At 41.1% G+C, this 19,831-nt stretch overlaps 1 protein-coding gene across 1 annotated transcript in view; it reads right to left on the reverse strand.

The window, feature by feature from the left end:
• Positions 1-7,008: 7,008 nt before the first annotated feature.
• Positions 7,009-19,831, reverse strand: part of HIVEP2 (HIVEP zinc finger 2) — a 92,126-nt gene continuing 79,303 nt past the window's right edge. Inside the window, exons 7-9 of the mRNA XM_030316477.1 lie at positions 16,581-16,682; positions 14,900-15,795; positions 7,009-9,497 (exon numbers count right to left, since the gene is read on the reverse strand). Of these exons, the coding sequence (XP_030172337.1) occupies positions 8,673-9,497; positions 14,900-15,795; positions 16,581-16,682 (1,823 nt within the window). The 3' untranslated portion in view covers positions 7,009-8,672. The remainder of the gene's footprint in view (positions 9,498-14,899; positions 15,796-16,580; positions 16,683-19,831) is intronic.

Here is a 19,831-nt window from a genome sequence, read left to right on the forward strand (position 1 = left end):
AAAGTGGAACATCTATTTAGGTTTATATGAACATTAAACCTAACTCTGTTTTATTATAAAGACAAATTTTTTTGAGGAAGGAATAGATGTTTAGGAAGTCATTTCTGCCATACGAAGACATGTGTGCTCCTAAAAAGGATTGTGTTATGCAAAACTGTGCAGTAAAAACCACAGGATGTATGAGAAAAGTGGGGTTAGGCACGGTACTCACCAGTGACACACAAAGAAAAGGCTATGACCCCAGTAAAAATAGTAGCACAGTTTTACACACATTAAATGGTTAAGAAATATACAAGTACTACAATGAATACAGTACCTTACTTGGAAAAGACCTGAGGTTTGCCAGTGGAAGTGAGCAACACAAGAACTGCACTTGGCGTTATCGGGAAGTGCTGTGAGGAGGGGTATCTGAAATCGGACGGTAAGCCGCAACAGCTATGTGCGCATGCGGCTCAGGATGCAGGCGATAAAATGAGACGGCTGGTGGGTATTTGAAGTGTGTTAATGTGTACACGTGTGTAATCCCACAGGGCTCACCTAGTGTTTCTCACCAAAAAAAGTCATGCATAAGCAAATGCATTATGTCCAAATTGCTCCCTGACGTATCAATTCCGCTGGAACAATTTTTAAAACAAGTGTTACAGCAGAACTAACAATCGACTCATTCTTTTTTTTCTTTCCAGAAGGGCAATGACGGTGTAAATCAAGAAAAGATTGTATTTTGTTTTGTTGGGAACTTTGCAAGATTCGTTGACCATTTCGGAAAATCATGCCTTAGAGGCAATGTCACTTGTGGTGCGTGAGTCTCCATGCCATTTGTAATTGGCCAAATTCCTTCATTAGATCTTCTATTATAATCTTGAATTGTAAGAGTTTAAGACTATTTATTGAATAAATAAGTAAGATTTTATTATAAATTACTTTGCTGCCTTTTCTCCCTTGTATACAGTTAGGATGTTATATTGAAAATTTTGAAGAAGCCCTATAAAATATGTATCAGGAAAGGAAGGTGGCATGGGTTGACAGGGCTGTGAACCACTGATACAGAGCAATTTTTTTTTCCAAAAAAGAAAAAAAAAAGGCAAAAGAAAAGGCTATCATCATCTCCTGCCTTAATTCTGGAAATGACTTCCTCGCTGAGCTCTCTCCCCCCACCCCACCAGATTTATTATCTCCTCAGCGTCATGCAAAAGTAGGATGTGAGCCACATATATAATTTTCAATTTTCTGTACCAATACTTAGAAAGGGAAACATGGGAAATCAATCGTAATAACATTTTATTTTACCTACTATATCCAAAATTGAATCATTTCAACATATTATCAATATGAAAAATTATAGATGAGATATTTTGGCATCCTCCTTATGCTATGTCTTCAAAATCTGGCATACGATTTACATTTATAGCACATATCAATTCAAACTAGCCACATTTCAAGTGCAGTTTGAGATAATTTTATGCTTTCCTGTGATAGTCAATACATAACTTCTGGTAAGCCAGATTTGACAATGCGATGGGGCTTTCACTGAGTTGGGGAACATTCTACCATCCACCTCTTTACAAACAGGGTTCTGTCAGAATAGTAGGCGTAATGCCCTAGGGCACCCATTGTGTGTAAAGAATTAACTTCTATCCTATGCATCAGGATGGTCCTAGTTATGTACTCTACTTGGGAGATTTGAGAACATAGTTGCTCAAATCATTTCCTGATGAGCTTAATTCTCTCCAGAAAAGGCTGCATGGTCTAATTTTTTCACCTAAGATGCAGTTATTTTATTTAATGTATTTGCTTTGGTTGAATATCACTCGATTTATAATCTCACCGGTTTCAAGAGGATAGATAACATCATAGAATGTGTTTTGGGGGAGAGGTCCTTGATGATGGTGGGTTTACTCCAAGAGGGGAAAGTTCACAATGTGGTCGTCTGTACATCTGGCTACTTGGAACAATGGGAAATAGTGGAAAGGGAAGCCTTCCCCCCACCCCCCCGCCCCACCCCGCCCCGCCCCGCCCCAGCCTAGGTTTCTCACTTAGGAGTCAGCGTGGCATCTCAGGGAGAGAAAGGAACACCCTCCATTTCTTCCCTCCCTCTGTTCCCTTCATTTGGGAGTGAAAACGGCAGAGCTGTCCTAAAACCCCTATGCTGACTCTTTTCTGCCCCCCTCCTGTTTGCTTACATGTAGTAAGCAGGAAAGGAAAGTGGTATTTCCAGGGCCTAGAGGAGGACAGCTCTTTCCCCTAGATCTCTACTACTTGTGTGGAAGCTGTGGCTGAGCCAGGACCCTTGTTGGAGCCTGGACACATCTCTCTTGAACCCACTGAAGGGTGGGCCTTTAGGCTAAGGCAGGAGGTGGAAGGCTCCACATCAGTCTGGAGGATATGATGTATCTGTATCCTTGCTTTTGACAGTGATTTCCAGCAGGAAAGAGAGGACTCACCTATAGCGAGCCTGTCTACCCCTTCATAAAATTATGGTTTGGCTGTTACCTCTTGGGTGAGTTCCAAGGTCCAAAACTCAATAGAAAGAGGAGGAATTGATAGGACCGCATCACCAAATTCCTTAGCTAGATATTTAACAGTAAGCACTGAACACCGTTCTGTGAAGGCAGATGTCTTGTTTTGTTTTTGTTGTTCGCTGATACATATCCAATACCAAGAACAGAGCTTGGCACATGATGGGAGCTCAATATTTATAAAATGAATGAATGCAGGTAGAAGTGCAGGGTATAGCTTGTGCTGAAGATACGTGGGCAGTCTCTTAAGCGGGGCTGTCCCATTTAGGACCGACTGGCCACACGTGGCTACTAAAGTTTAAAATAAGTATAAATAGGTAAAATTTTAAATCCAGTCTCTCAATTACACTCACCACACTTCAAGCGCTCAATAGCCACAGGTAGCTGGAGCTAGATGATTGCATTAGAAAACGCAGGTATAGAACATTTTTGTCATTGCAGAAGGTTCCATGGGACAGTGCTACTCTAGAACCCAACCACTTAGTAGCTGTGTAAATTTAAGAAAATTATTTCTCTCAGTTTGGGGACTTTTAAATGAGGAAATAGATGAAAGCACTTGAAACAGGGCCAGCACATCTTTCTTACGAGCATACACTTTCGTGTAGGGATGCAGTTCCAATCCCAGGGACTGGGGCCCCAAACCACAAGCAGTTTGTGGGTACAGTTTTTCCTACATTGTACAAAAAGAACTGACTCAAGGCTAACAAGTTAGAGTCTGCAGAGTCTCAAGTCATCACCTACCCTCAATCATGACAAATGTTATTACCAGAATTGATGGTTGCTGTCTTGTAATCAGACATAGAACTCGAGATAGATTCTCCTTAAGGTTGATGGTGCTCAAGATGAAATGATTTCCATGGTCCTTGCTGTTCCCAGCACTGGGCATATGGCTGCAAATGGGCAATACCTGTGTGGATGAAGATTTCCATCGGCAGATCAGGTGCTCAGAGTGAAGTACCCCAGGCTCCTGCTGCCGTGCTATATGCAAGCAGCACCAGTTATTCGGGTCATCCCACGTTTTGCCCCCTTTGGAGAAGCCCTGTTGCACATTTCTCACTTTTCCTCTCTTAATTACCCACAAAACACTTTGAGCTTTTCATTGTGCTTTGGAGACATGAATCAATCACTGATATTATTATATAACTGCTTAAGCATTTCTTAACAGAAAAGTTTTTATTTTAGAATATTTTACCCATTCCCTGATTTTTTTGAGAGAGTGAGCAAGGGAGGAACAGAGGGAGAGAGAGAGAGAGAGAGAATGAGAATCCCAAACAGGCTCCACGCCCAGCACAGAGCCCAATGGGGGGCTTTTGGTCCCACAACTATGAGATCATGACCTGAGTTGAAATCAAGAGTCAGGCACTTAACCGACCAAACCACCCAGACACCCCCATTAACATAATTTTTGAAGAGTTAATAAAAGGTATCATTAATCATGCTACTTTTTTTTTCCTGAAATTTTATTTGCATCAGACCAGAAACTTATATTTCAACAAGATAACAAAGTTTGGAATCTACTTGAAATATAAAACATGCCAGGGACTTATACCTGAATTTGAAATACATTTTAGGTATTTGGTGAATGAAGAGAGAATCTGATGGTTTGATTCATCTTAATGACCAGCATGTATTTCTGAATGTGGTTCTAATTACTGCTAAGCAATAGATATGTACTCATAAAATGATCCATAAAGAGTTCTAGAAAATTGAGAGCTGTACCTTCTGCTTGTTAATCCTTGGCACTTTTTAATGCCAAATGAAAATTTTTCTGTCATTTTCCCTGTCACATGGCCAAACCAGGTTTATTAATGAATATAGAGTAGGGGTGAGCATAGATTTCTCTAAACTCAGGAACCAATGGGAATATTTTCATGCTTTAAATGATACCAATGGTCCCTGGGCAGGGGGGGGGGGGAGTTATACTGTGGCAAAGTAGATACAACCATATTTAGTAACATATTCCAAACTAATAATAACCTTGGTTACCCAGGGCAGAAATGGATTTGGTGCTGCTTATATTACTCCGAGGTCATCCAACTATAGCATCTTCACAGTCAACGGGTGTGATCGTAATATTGATCTAAATGAGAGCAACGTAAGTAATCAGAAACTTCATTAAGGAAGTCTGGACAGGCTGCTGGAGGATCTTGGTGTTAGCCTTGGTTCCTCAGCAAACAACCTATTTCTCCTTGGAAACTTCACCTCACTTCTTTAAGCACGGGCTTTGGAGAGGCATTTGTAAACGACAGGTTAGTTTAATGACCTCTAATTGATGATTTAATAATAAAGCTGCCATGATGCTGCTAAGGAAATACCATCACGTTATAATGCCACAACTAGAGTTGGCCTCAAAAGCGGCGCTCTTCAGGTTTTGCTTTCTAGAGATTGTCTTGGAGAATTTATGGAAATCCGATTTTCAAAAATCAGGTTTAGGTAGAGCTCAGCACTTGAGATGTGCTGCCATCTGAGATGCATCTTCGTGGTTCACTCCGGGTTGCCTGTCCTCCCTTTGGAGGTCCTCAGACACCCTCTTCATTCCCTCTGTATGCCCCGGGTGATTTCCTCGATTCGGCACTCTCAGCTATGAATAAGTGACAAGAAGTGACAAACTAGTCTCCAGCTTAGGTCTTTCTTGAGACCGAACTCATTCTAAACTGCTTAGGGAGCTCATTTCATTACCCGCGTCGGGTACAAATCCTCTCTGGCGGCTAAGGACACCACCCTCTTTCCACCGCCCAATGAAGAACTCTGGTCGTCTTCACCTGTTCCATCTCTCTCATCCCAGACACCAAATGAGTCACTAGTTATCATCAGTTATTCATTGAGCAAAACTGTCCCTTCTTTCTCCATGACCCCATCGTCTTCTTGGATCGTTGCTGCCGTTGTTTCCAAGGAAATGGCACAACTTCATAAATCTCCTAACTGGTCCCCTGCCTCCACTCTTCCTGCCTCAAATCCACCATCTTCATGGCTTCCCCGGTGATTTTTTTTTTTTTTTCTAAATAAGAACAGCACTAGCAATGGCAATGCCACTTTCTTGCTTCAATCCTTCCTTGGCTCAGCTCCCCATAGCTTATAAAGCCAGATCTGATGTCCTCAGGCTGGATTAAGAAATTGGACCTCAATGTGTCTTTCTGGCTTAAGCACATACTACCCGATCACGTACTCAGGGAGCTAGCTCCATCTTGCTTTTTACCTACTCTCTGCGTTACACATCCTTGATCATCTAACATGTCCCTCCCCAGCTTTTATTTAAATGCACCTCTACTAGAATATAAACTCCATGAAGACAAGAACTTAATTTGTTTTGTGCAGTACTGTACAACTTGCACGGAGAACAGTGTCTTAATGTAGGTGATGAGAATTTATCTGTTGAATAAGTCAATCTGTTATTTCAAGGATCTGTTCCAAGGCCACCTCTGTGATGAAGCCTGTCCTGCCCTTCCTTCCATTATTGGCAGGGTAGGTGCTCTCCCCTTTGTGACAACAAAGCACACCAAATATGCCATCTTTTTTTAGCTGTAACACCATATTACACATACTCATGTGCACGTCCTGCCTTTTACTGGAGTTCCTTGATGGCAGGAATACTTTCATCCTCCTCCGAGCCCATCATAGTAGCCAGTTCATAGTAGGCACTCAAAAACCGTTTTATGAATGAGTGAATACAAGACATAAATTAGATAAAGGAGGAAACAAAGAGTGATTTCATTTGGCCTGGGTTCACACAAACACACACACACACGCACACACACACACACACACGCCCCAGTGAGCAGTAAGGCACACAAATCACCCTACGTAATTCAATATTTCAGGTTTGTTTGTTTTTTTTCCTCAGTGAGAGACTGATTTTAGGCTGCCTGCTTGTGTTGACCTTTAATTCACTTTTATAAAACGTAATTTTAAAAGACGCTCTGGCTCATAAACCAACACAGGTTAAATTGCAAATCCTCTAATTTGAGATTTTTATACTGGAACTACTGATAGATTTTGACCGTTAATGAGCTTCCACTTTCGTTATTAAAAGGTTCTATTCTTTTGTAGTAAAGAACTGTGATTTGTGGACATCTTATGGTATATTTATTTCAGTTGGTTTTTGCCTTCAGTCATCTCAGCAAAAATAAGAATTCCCCAGTGGAATTTCAGATATGTATGCATACTGAGAGGGAGGCAGAAGAGGAAATTATCATCTGATTTATTCATGACTATTTGCAGATGCAATGTATTCTGTCCATGCCCACACTTAGAATCCGGTGACTGCGTTTCTAGAGCTCACACCGTGGTGACCACTATCTGTCCTAATCGAATGACATATGGAAGCCAATGACTGTCTTCTCACTTGTGAAAAGCAGTCATGCTCAGCATACCTCAGAATGGGCAAAGCCTAGCAATTAAAAGCACAGATGGTATGTTGGTGGCATCAAAATTTCTTTAGCAACAAAATTGAGAAATTAAAATGTAAAACAACACATTAAAAACTAGACACCTCAAGCATGTAATTGTATATTTATTTCTCTTTTTAAAGAACACTCCTTAATGTAATTCAATATACAAACTTGGTTTCACAGAATTATAATCCACTATATAGCACAAAGATAACCCAGATTGTGTGTGTGTATGTGTGCATGCACACACATGTGCGTGTATGCACACGTGTTGTTGTACCCCCTCCCTTTCTTCCATTCTTCCGGACCTACAAACAAAGGCTCTGCCCACCTCCACGCTAACCAAAGCCCATACTGAATGTTGTGTACAAAAGACATCATCCTCCCACAAATTCTTTTCCCTGGAAAGCTTCTTGTCCCCGTTCCCCCTGAGATAGCCAGGAGCCTGACCCTCTTCCCCTCTTCAAGAGGGTGAAGTGGCTTCCCCTAAAGCTGATGCCAACCCTGTTACCATGTGGACCGGCTGAGAGGAAAGGCTGCCGAGAGGTCTCCATGCCCCTTCCCCGGGTCCACTCCTAACCCTCAAGTCCAAACACATCCCCTCCAGAGCAGCCTTAGTTCTGGTCACCATCTTGTGCAGCAAGAACCAAGGAGATCTGTAAGCCCAGGTCTTTTCCACGGGCAGCGCACAGCACTGCCTGCCAAGCCACCGGGCCGGCCGATAACCAAGCTCTACACAGTCCCATGTGCTTTGTCACTTTAATTTTTAAAGACACTCTAGCATAGGTCTGTGGCAACCTAGTGTCCAACTGAGTTACATAAAATTGTACCAGTGATGCACTTGTACATATTTACATGGGGCGGAATGTTTTCCCATATTTTTAGATGAGTATATAGATCAACATGTTCACATAAGACCAAATACTTTTAATATTATTTATAACTGATTTATAAAGCTTTGAAAAAACTCACAATAGCACATTGTTTACTTTAATGCTTTACGGTACTATAAGTTTAAAATCACAATCAGCGCTTAAGTCATAGTCAATCCGGCAAACAAGAGACAAAAAAAATGTACAAGAGTTAAGAACTGACTGATACATCCTTTATCTTCTTTTTTTTAACTAATGCATAAGTGCAGAATAAGATACTCTAGTTTAAATATCTTGTTTACAATATACATTTTTGTTCTAGTTACGCAACAGTAAATCCCATGCTTCACATAGAAAAGCAATCCACAACATTAAGAAAAAAATGTACAATTTATGAAACAAAGTAAATAAATATTAGTATTACAGAATCAGAGCTGTACATAAAAGCTGTTCAGTTTTAATCATATAAAAATATGTTTTAGTGCAACCTCACATATATATTGATGCTGTTTTGCTTTACATCATTTAGATCCAAGTGTCCAAAAAAGGAAAGAAATTACATTTATTACAAAGCAGATACACAAATTCTAAAATATGTACAAATTACTGCTAAAAAATGCTTATAAGAATATAAGCAAAGTAAAGAAAAGGCACAAACATCTGTACAGTTTTAAAAGTACCAGACCCAATAGGTTAATTTCAAATTTTGTTTTGGTCAGGCTCATGGTGACTTGTTAATTTACCTAATTCTTTTGATATAACAAAAGTATATATAATAGCAAACTACTGTAACTTAAGACAGGCATGCTATAAACTCGATTACCTCTATTTCTAGAAAAACGAAACCAAAAACAAAATGGGAAAATGTGGAAATGAAAGTCTCCATGCATCTTAGATCAATGTAGTTGACTCTTCTCTGATGAAGGCTCATTGCCTCCCTCTGTGCTTGAAGGTAGCTCTTTGCTGCTGGGAAAGCCCGGCTGTTTGTCATCCACACGACTCTTGCTGTAAAACGTGGAGTGAGCTAATGCAGTCTGTGATGTACCAAAATTGTCCTTTTCACCATCATGCAAGTCAGGGTGGGTGGCTGAGGTACAGGGCTGACCTGGCTCAGGTCCACTAAAGTGTCTAATGCTAACATGTGCACTTTCCAAGGGTTTCTGGTGGGGTTCCTGCACCCGTGCTGGCTGATCTGCCCCAAGCAGAGCGGCCTCTTCTGTGGCAATCCGGAGAGAGGCAATGGCTTTTGTACAAGTCTGTATATTTTCCTCCTGTTCCCTCTCTGTTGCATTTAGGCTGTCTTCCGAAGTGCTCTGTTTCATCAATAGCCGAGGAGAAGAGGGTGTGCTAGGTGGACCAGATGACTGCAAAACGTGAGGAGATCTTTTCTCGTACTGCTTACAAAGGACATAGGGATCCTTAGGGAAGGATTCCCCGGAAGCTCCTTTCTTCTCCTCAGAGCCCTCCATTGGCAGAGGCAATGTGGGTGGAGGATGTAAACCGGAAAGGGCCGGCGGCATGGAGTGAACCATTTGGATCCCACCAACTGGCACCATGGGGATAGGAGCTCTCACTTGTTGCTGAGAGTGGAGCGGAAGATGACTGAAGACATAGTCATTAGGACCCTCAGGGAAAAGGCTGGAGCCTGGATGTTCATAAGCACCTTCTTGGTCTCCATAGAGACTGAAGTAAGGAACCTGAGGTAACCCTCTTCTTAAATTCTGTGCGAGGAAGCAGAGAGTACGACGTTTAGGACCCAATACTCTTCATGCTTACATCAAGTTGTCTCATTCACACAGTTATCACTCACTCACTCACTCACTCATTCAGAACATTTTAAAACTCCCTCATCCCTTTATTGATTTTTCACTTTTTATGATACAAGAGACCACTCAGTTGTCTTTTAGAATCCTGGAATGAAGCTGTTGGTTTGTGAAAAGTTACTTTTTTTTTTTTTAAGTTTATTTATGTACTTAGAGAGAGAGAGAGAGAGAGAGAGAGAGTGTACAAGCAGGGAAGGAACAGAGACAGAGGGAGAGAATCCCAAGCAGGCTCCGCACCGTCCGTGCAGAGCCTGATGCGGGACTCGAACACGACCTGAGCAGAAATCAAGAGTGAGATGCTTCACCAATTGAGCCACCCAGGCACCCCAATTTACTTTTGATTCTAAATATGATAAAACATGCAGTGTGTTTTCCACTAGGTACAGAGACACATTTCAGTTCTGGTTTTTTTGTTTGTTTGTTTTGCTTTTTATAAAAAGAAAATAATGGATAATTACCAGAAAAAGTTTGCTGAGCAAAAAACACTAATAGTAGGTTTTTAAATTCAAAAGGAAGTAAAAAGATTGCCATCTGTTTATATACTGGGAAGATTTTTAATATTTTTTTAAGTGTTGATGAGTATAACTGGAATGACAAGTCTGAAAACTGCCTTTTTTTTTTTTTTTTTTTTAAATTTCCACAGAGCAGATGATAAGATAGTGGTGATAGACAAACTGGTTCCTACAATGTGCAAGACATTGGTTTAAAGGAATAAATTCCTTCTCAAGAGGCACCCTAGCTGGAAGGAAGACCAGCTCCTCTATCAAGTGATAAATCAGGGCCAGTTTCTGTAAGGTAACTATCCATCAAAGTAGTTAATATTAAATGTGTCAAGCATTTACAACTCATATTCGACTACACAGTTGGGAACCAAAGATTATTAGGCGTTAATATCTTCTTTTTATGTGATTATTTTCCTTTAAATATCTTCTTGGCAATTAATGAATTAGGACACTGACAACTGGGGGCCAGAATTCCAGATTTCACGGTCCCAGTCCTGAAAGAGAACTTATTTTCTGTAATTGCTTCTGTAGCGAAACACCGTTTGACTACGAGATTATCAGGCTTGCAAGAGCTTATCAGGTTTCAATTTCTGAGATTCACCCTTTCAATGGACTGGCATCTTTAAAAGGCACTCAGTTTATTTTATTTTGGGGGGAACTTAAAATCAGATAAATATAAACCTGTCAAGCATGGTAGAAATCCAGAGAGAGAGAGAGAAAAAAAAGTTCTAATTCATTTCAAGGATGTTTCTCAAGCTCAAGGTATGCTCTATACCATTAATGATTCATCCAGTTCTATTTAGACTGTGAGACCAGCCTGGGAACTATCAATTATGCATTATCTCTGTCACTCTGTGCCATGCTAGGCCCTTACCCTGTTTGGGGCTATGCCTTATTCAAGCTAGAAACAAATGAATTGTCCTGGAAGTGTAGAGGAAGAAATGAAATCATCAATCCTATAATCACAAGAACCCCACAAGTTAAAGAAGGTGAGAATTTTACAGTATGAGACTTATTTAAATGCTGCTACAACAGCAACAACAACAACAATAAATCCCTCTCACCTTTGCTCTGATCTAGAAAATGGCATATTTCCTACAACAAACACCACTTACGGTGGAAGAACTGGGATACTTAGAATAATAATCTTGGAAGATAATCAAATGAACCTCAATCCCCAAAGACTCAGATCTTTACTGACCAGCAATTAATGATTACAACCACAGAAGTCCGCCTGAAAGTAGAATTTTTACCACGTCACTACTTGCACTGCTCTAAACGTTACCGGGCCTCGCCACACAGCTTCTGTCCCTGCATTCGCCCCTGTTTCACCCTCCAAAGAAGCTCTCAGTAAGACTTCTCTACCTTATTTGCAGCCCTATTTTGTAATCTGAACCTTATCATCGTGATATGGTGAACAAACTCTCATCTTACTTCAATCTTGGTGAGAAACACCTTGATTTGGAAATGGGAATAACGAACCCGCGTGGGTTGTATTATGCGTACGTATATGTATTCCCTGTCCCAGCTCTGTTACCCCTCATCTTTTCAAGAGTGTCAGGAGGTGCTCTGGAAGCAAACGCAAAGAAGGAGGTAGGAGGGCAAGTAGTTCAGTGCGGGGAGGAGGAGGCAGGGGAGCTGACGCACGTGTGAAGGTGGAGAGGAGAGGAAGCAGGTGCTCAGCTGGGACTGATCCAGGCTCCTCACTGGCCGGGGGCTGCAGGGGAGAGTATAGCCTCAGTTTGAAAACTGAGGCCTGTCCTGATGGCAGGAACAGCAGGAGGCTGTCAGTTCACAGCATTCCGCACAGCTGAATGGCAAATTCTTTCAAGGACGGAAATCTGCTTGGCCCGCCTCCCTGCTGTCACAAGCAGATCCAGAAACTGTGGCCGAGAGGTTAAGTGACTCGATCAAGATCACGCAGATAGCAAGGGACAGGACTGAATGTCGACTCTGTGACCAGGCACAGTGTTCTTCTATACTACATACTGGAAACTAGGACACATCTTCCTTTCTCTTCGTTGCTAATTTATCTACTTAAACTTTAAAAATGGAATAGGAAATTTTTTGTTTAAAAAAGATGAGGCCAGAAACCATAAAAATTTTTCATCACCATCCTTGAGCCACACGTATTCGACCTTCAAAAATATTTGCTGATGAGAAAGACTCTTACCTTCCCTCCCTTTTCACTGCTTTTCTTTTCTTTTCTGTTCTCTTTTCTTTTTTCTTCTCTTCTCTTCTCTTCTCTTCTCTTTTCTTTTCTTCCTCCCTTTCTTTCCCACTTCTTTCTTTTTTCTTTCCTTCCTCCCTCTCTCCCTTCCTTTTCTTTTCTTTTCTTTCTTCTTTTCTTTTTGTTTCGTTTCTTTTCCTTTCCCCTTCCTTCCTCCTTTCCTTCCTCCATTTCTTCCTTTTCTATCATCTATCTATCTATCTATCTATCTATCATCTATCATCTATCTATATTAAAATTAAACTGAGAGCATAAGGGCAGAAACAGCAGGGAAGTAGGATTCCAATGAGGGAGTTTCATCGCCTACAAACCTGCTCGCTAGGTACTCCCACTCCAAACTGAACCACAGGATGAGTGTGCCGTGCTGGACTAGAAGATCCTTCCATGCCACAGTCACTGACCTATTAGTTCTTGGCCAATGGTAAGCAACAAGACAAGGTATTTCTAAGAGAATTTCCATGAAAACCGTTTGTTTTTAGGGCTACTCGAATTTAGTATTTTCAACATTATTCAGACAAGGTGCAGCTCGCATTCAATGGAGCAACCAGAAGATTGCTACTTCTCATACTATCATCAATTCTGTTTTGCCCTGGCAACAAAAATCTTGTTCACACAGCACTAAAACATAAACATCTTCCTCTGCCCTTCAAAAATGGTGTGATAAAACATTAAATGGGAAGTGCTTTGGACCAACTGCCCCTTCTTCAGAGAGCGTTCCCTGATCTAGTCCCTCATATCACGTGAACAAAGCAGCAGGCCATAAATGCTCTAAAGATAATTGAGCTGAGTAATAGAGGCCTTCATAAATGGTAAAGTTGAATATTTGTACTCAATATCCAGATGAATCAGTATAAAAAAACAATTGGTTGCAAACTCAATGACTAATAAAACCAATCTCCTCCTAACTTTCTGGTCATACGTCCAAAATTTAGATGAACTTTCTTAGTCCACTCCCTTCAATTCCTTTGCCCGGGTTGACTGAGTTAGTTGCTATTAGTTTTTAATAACCATGGTGTGTTGACACTAAAGGCTTATATTTTTGGCACTACAGTTGACTAAACATGCCCCAAATTTTCACAAACACCCTAGTCTCAGTCCACCTGGCCAAGGCCAGTACAGGAGAGTCTCATCGTACATGCTCTGTCAACATCGCTGCTCTATACCAGAGAAAGCATTTTATACCCCATGTGATATCCTGGCATGTGTCAGATTTGTGAATCTATGACTCTTTATGCCACAGTGGCATTAACTTCAGAAGCTCCTTCTTTTCTACTTAACACCCCACCAAGACCCAAAAACCTGTGGAAATGCACCTTTTTTTCTTAGCTTGCTAATTCATTATCTTGGTAAATAAATTACGTCTTGATCGCATGTGTGTTTCTGCAGTACTTGCACCATAGAGATTAAGTTGGTATCCAGTTGTGAAAAGAGGGTGTTGGAGGAAGGGGAGTGGATTGCAGCAGGGACCTTTCCTGAAGTTTAAAAATGATAACCTAAGCTCATGACTCAAGGTGGCAAAAAGGCAACGAGAGGAAGAACCTGGCCGCCAGGGCAGTGAGAAGACAGAGCTGGAAGGGGATAGTGCCTTTGGCTGGCAGGACAGTGCTGAGCCGCACAATAGAAACCCTTGAGCAAAGAGAGAACAGCAAAAAGCAGAGACCAGAAAACAAAAATACATATAAAGCTTAGAAATTCAAAAGGTATCATTCATCTGTCTATGCTGAGTGTCTGCTTCATTCATTAAAAAAAAATCCCATACAAACTGAGAAACATCAAGGTCTGCCAGGGCACGGAATGGGGCAGGACAGATGCTTTTTTATGGATTTGCATTAGACCTACTACCTAAATTTAACCCATGATTGTTACTATCGTTATTTAAACTTATAATGAGCGCATACCATAGAACTCTCTGAAACTTTCTCCCTGGGCTCTCTTAACTTTGGGTTCACCATCTCACTGAGCAAGTGCATTTGGTAGCAGAAGGTAGTAGTAATGGCAAGAAAAACAGATAGGTTCATGCCTTTGACTTACAATACACCAAGGAGGTCACTTTCTCCTCTCCCAGTCACTCACCAGCTTCACATGTCCACTCACTGTGGGCAAGGTGATGAGTTTATTTAAGAAAAAAAAAAAAAAAAAGGTATCGAAAGCCAACGCTAATGGCTGACCCTTGCTCGGAAAAGTTCTATAACTGACACCCAAATGGCCCTGAGAGTATGTGTCTATGTAGCCATGTCATTCCAAAGACTTCACCTTTCCTACTCGTGTAGAGGTTTCAACTCATGCCCGTAATCAGTTAAGCTTAGAAAGCATTTAGAAAAGCCTCACCTATTCCCGGTTGGAAACACACTACTGCTCTGATGCATTACTACACTTGGGGTAATGTCACAGCCATGTTAGCGACAACAGCATGTGAGAAAATGTCTTCCTGTTGTTTTCAGTAACCAAGTTCACCACTCCCCATGAGAGACACCCATGTTATAGCAAATTTCACACTAGTGTATTATCAAGAGGCTCCAATATGCTTTGGCTTTAGACGTGAGAAAGAGAAAGCTAATCATACTTACAGGAGGCCCCAATACAATTGGTTCTGCTTGCAAATACTGCCCCATGGACAATGGTGGGTTATGGTATAAAGCCCTTCTGGGAGATGGCGCTCTTATGGTGGTCATGTATCTTCGTTCTCTTCTGGGAGAGAGGTCTCTTCTTGCCGTGATATCTTTCCCAGGTGACACCGGCCTCCTTGGGGACAGATGTCTTCTTGGTGAAACATCTCTCTGTGACATCTCTCTTCTCAACGCAGCTTCCTTTCTTGGTGAAAGGTGTCTCATGGGTGACAGATCTCTCCTAGGTGATAAATGTCTTCTGGGTGATACATCTCCTTTGGGTATCAGATACCTCTTTGGTGAATTCTCTCGACGGGGTGAAGAGTCATATCCTGGTGAGGAATGGTGGCTTGAGGGTGAGAAGTCCCTCGGAGAGGAGCTGGGCTCCGAAGACAACATGTACTCTTCATCCACACAACTAGGTATGTCTAACCTGTCTTTGTCCGGTTCTGAGTCTGTACTTTTGCTCTGGAATAACCTCTGGTATTCTGTCATCTGAGTATCTTCACATGAGTCACTTGGCGTCATCAGCTGAGTAACCTGAATACTTGGCAAAGTGACCAAATAGCTGATCAATGAAGAATGCCCCAGGGAACTCTCTGAAGGAACTCCATGTGGCACGGCGCCAACATTCACAGGCAAGGATGAGAATCTAGGAGGCTGAGGACTGGTGCTTCTTGATCTTGTTTTTGGTGTCAAATCTCCCTGATCATCGAAGTCATCATCATCTTCATCATCATCGTCATTATCATCTCCATCCTCACCATCCGATTCTTCAGCATCTGAGAACTGATGATCAGTTGAAATGCTGGACATGCTATGCTTCTCAGCAGCTTTGTGCAAATCTTCCATAGTTTCTGAAACCATTGAACAGATAGTGGAGATCAAGGTTCAAATGTCAAGATTAGGGGTTAATTTGGACCCCATCTCTTTCCAAAAGCTTTCCTCCAACCCTGCAGCCCCAAGAGACGGTTCCATCTCTGAACTCCTTTAATACTCACTGGGGACTCATCTGGGTGGGAGACCTTACACGGGTTCTTGTCTTTTAATAACTAATCCGACTCATCCCCACCCAACAAAAGAACTCTAGAGTGACACCTTGTATCTCAGATGTCACACAGCCCATAGAAAACCCTCAACAAATGGGGATGGATAATGCTGCTACTGATGAGGCTGGAAGAAAAAGAAAGTGAAGACCTGTCTCTGTGGATATAAACTTACATAAAAGTGATATATCTCAGGAATCCTGACTGACCTCAGGTTTTCTATTCAGATTAATGATGGATTTCTTTTCCTCTTGATAGGAATAATAATACATTAAATTGCTTTTCAAGTTTCCCCAAAGTTTCATAAAATCTAAATCCCTGTCACAATGCAAGTATAATTAGATTTGCTTTACGGTTCTAGATAGAAGTGTTTTTATAGTGAGGCCTTTTTATCCCTTTCAGTCAGAACTGAAATGGATTTATTTCTTCTCGGTATGTTGTAAGCAATTCAGCATGTCAGATTCCTTTCTCTATTTCATATTTAATAAAATGCAATGGGATCATTTTTTCTTAAATATCAAAACTTGTTTTGCCACCCCAGGCACAAAGCTCCAGTGTGCAGAGTGAAGAGGTCAGTCAACTAAATTTTGAAGTACCTGCTTCTTCGGTTTCTGTATCATCCACTGATGTCATTGAAACTCCCAACTCCAAGCATTTCTTCATGTGCGCTTTAGATTTCATATGCTTCGTTAGGTTTCCTAGAAAACACAGGCAAAAAAGGAGGAATTACTTGATGACAAGAAGGTGATGATTGTTCCCAAATTAGAAATGAACTAATTTGAAATAGCATAGAGTTGTGTCTACCCACCACCCTTTGTCCTGAACTTAGGAGGAACAATCTGGTTCCTGAACATATCAACCACTCAGAACTTTGGCCTAATCTCAAGTCTCCCTCATTCCAGAGGACTTGTAGCATAGGGTCATACCTTTTCAAGAGTAGGCTCCCAGCCAAGACTGGGAATCCCAGACTTTCCTGACTGAGAAGAGATCTAATATCTTAGGCTCAAATGGGCCAGCCTCCTAGGCTTCCATACAAACACGGTGACATAAGCCGGGTCACACATCTTAGAGAAAGTTCAGATCAAACATTCTTATCAACACATCCTGGACCCCAGACTTTTGGCAGTGATCAGATTTGGATCAGCCTCCCAGGCTTCTCACTGGTCAGAAGAAAAAATTATGCAACCTTATCTGAAAGCCAACCTTGTAGACATATTCAAAGATCCACACAAATAACTTAGCTAACTACTTATAGGGAACATTATACTCAGTGTTTAGCATCTATCTGTCTGGTATACATTAGCAAACTTCACGACAGCAGTTTCTAAAGTTCTACAATATTCCCTATTTATCTTGAAACTCCCATTGTTTTAAGGAAAAAGAAAGGTTTTCTGTCAACCTTTGACCTAGGTTCTATGAAATTATATGTGTATCTCTATCTTTATCTTTATATCTATCTACCTATCTCATTCCATGTCACGTATATAACTTATCCAAAGACACGCAGGAACCAGTTCAATGGTAAGCACCATATTATTATCTGTGCCCTTTCATGATGCTGTAACAATGTACCAGTAAATGCTTTATTTTTAAGAATAGGCTTACTGAATCTAAGTGGAAACTCTTAGCCTGCGAAAATAGTTTGTTCCCTTGTAGAGTTGTTTAGCCTATCAGTAATGTGATATATGAGCCACAATTCTAGCCAGGACACTGTTGTTCATTATTTTACTTATATTACTTTATTTACTTAGTATTTTACTTATTGCTTATATACCTCTGAATTTTACATGCTATTTTGGTAACTCCAAACATAAAAATATTTCCAGGCCCCTACTGCTATTAATTGTCTAAAAATATTTTAAAGATCTCAAACATATTTATATATTTATTTATTTATTTTTGAGAGACAGAGACAGAGCGCGAATGGGGGAGGGGCAGAGAGAGAGGGAGACAGATTCTGAAGCAGGCTCCAGGCTCCGAGCTGTCACCACAGAGCCCAACACAGGGCTCAAACCCAAGAATGGCGAGATCATGACCTGAGCCAAAATCGGATGCTTAACCGACTGAGCCACCCGGGCACACTGATCACCAACATTTTTATAGACAGATCATCAAGAATTCCTAAATCTATAAATTAATGAATATATCTGAATATATATAATTTATATATATAATGAATATATAAATTAATGGAAATCACCTGTTTCTGCAAGGGTACATGTAATCTGTGTATGTGGCTGGGTGTTAGGCTGTCAAGATCATTTATTTAGATCTTGATATGTGTTTCTCCTCTATTTTTCTCTCTTTTCTCCACTTCAATAGGCAGTCAGGCTTTGGGCTCTCATCTTCAGGGTAGGTTTGGAGTTATATGATGGGAAAAGATAGGATAAAATAGGCAGAGAGGGAAAGATTAGGACCTGAGGTCCTAGGGTGGGGAAAAACACATATTTTGGAACAATGTTGGGAGGGTCTGACCATAGCAAAGCCCCTCAGGTGTAAGGTCCCTCTTAAGAATGTAACAGACACCACCTACTCTCCTTCAGGTTGCCCTCAGGGATTTGACGAAAGTTTTAAGTAGACCATAAAACGATGACCCACAAGGAATGGTATGGCCAGAGACCACCCCTCATACAATGGAAAGGAGCCAATCAGGAATGGACAACCCAGCACCTAGAGTTATCCAGCCAACAACCCCAACTACCGTAAAACCTGAGAAGGAACAAGGGGGAAGGGAAGGAGGGCCTGAACAGAACCTTTTAAACTAGGACCCTTGCCTATTGTCGTGCGCATTCACTTTTGAATGCCCCCTCTCTGCAAAGAGAGCTTTCATGCTATTACTTTCTGATCACCTATATAAACTTTTGCCTGCTGCTCATTTTATTCTGTGTCTACCTCTTCACTCTTCAAACAGGCGAGACAAAGAACCCTGGATATTGAGGTAAAAAGCATCCTGCAACGGTTAGAAATCTGGCTCTGAAACAACTCCACTCTGGCTTTGGTTGACCTAAGTCTTGAGCTTCTGAAGGGATTCTAGCAAGGAGGGGGAAGGGACTGGCTAGGCAGGGCCCTTGAAGGAGTGGGCAGGCATGACTTCCATAGGTGCTGGTCCTCTGAGAGCACTGAGGGTCTGTGTTCACAGGGCTTGGGGTGGAACAACAGTTACTTCAACTGAAAATTCGAGGGGTTCCCCAGGATATTTTGCTCATTTTAAGATTCTGAGACATTTACACATTCTTGAAGGGTGACAAGGAAACTCCAATAATGACCAAGAATAAATGATTTCCTGCTAAAACTCCATGGCAATGATGCAGAGCCAAATTTAATTTGATTTTTAAAAACCTAGAAATGTGGTGTTACGTCACCCAGCGTCTCACACAGCCATTCCCGTCACCCAGCGTCTCACACAGCAAACTCCTGTACCCCGTGAAGATAAAGCAGTTGTAATGACTGGAGGATTTGCAGGTTATAGAACCAAAGTTTATATTTTCTTCTGTCCTAGGGAGTCTCTCAGTGAAGTTCTAAATAAAAGGCTAGATTGTACAAAGGAGGATGGTATTTAAAGGACCTTAAGTTTATCTCTTTTGAAATGCAAATGAACACTCCCCCCTCCTTTATCTGCCTTCAAAGAAAGCATCCCTGTATTACAGATACCTTTTTAGTAAAGAAGAAACAGGTATGTTGGGAGTCTACACATTTATACTTCTGAGAAACCAACGAGACAATTTAGGATTTGGGCTATAGGAGAAAATTGGTACATATTTCCCTACCAAAGATTATTTTATTTGATTATTATTTTTCTCAATGGGGAGTGGAGCAGAGTAACTGGTATGCAAATTTAAAGTTAAAA

Source organism: Lynx canadensis, chromosome B2 (assembly GCF_007474595.2).
Source record: "Lynx canadensis isolate LIC74 chromosome B2, mLynCan4.pri.v2, whole genome shotgun sequence".
Taxonomy (NCBI): Eukaryota; Metazoa; Chordata; class Mammalia; order Carnivora; family Felidae; genus Lynx; species Lynx canadensis.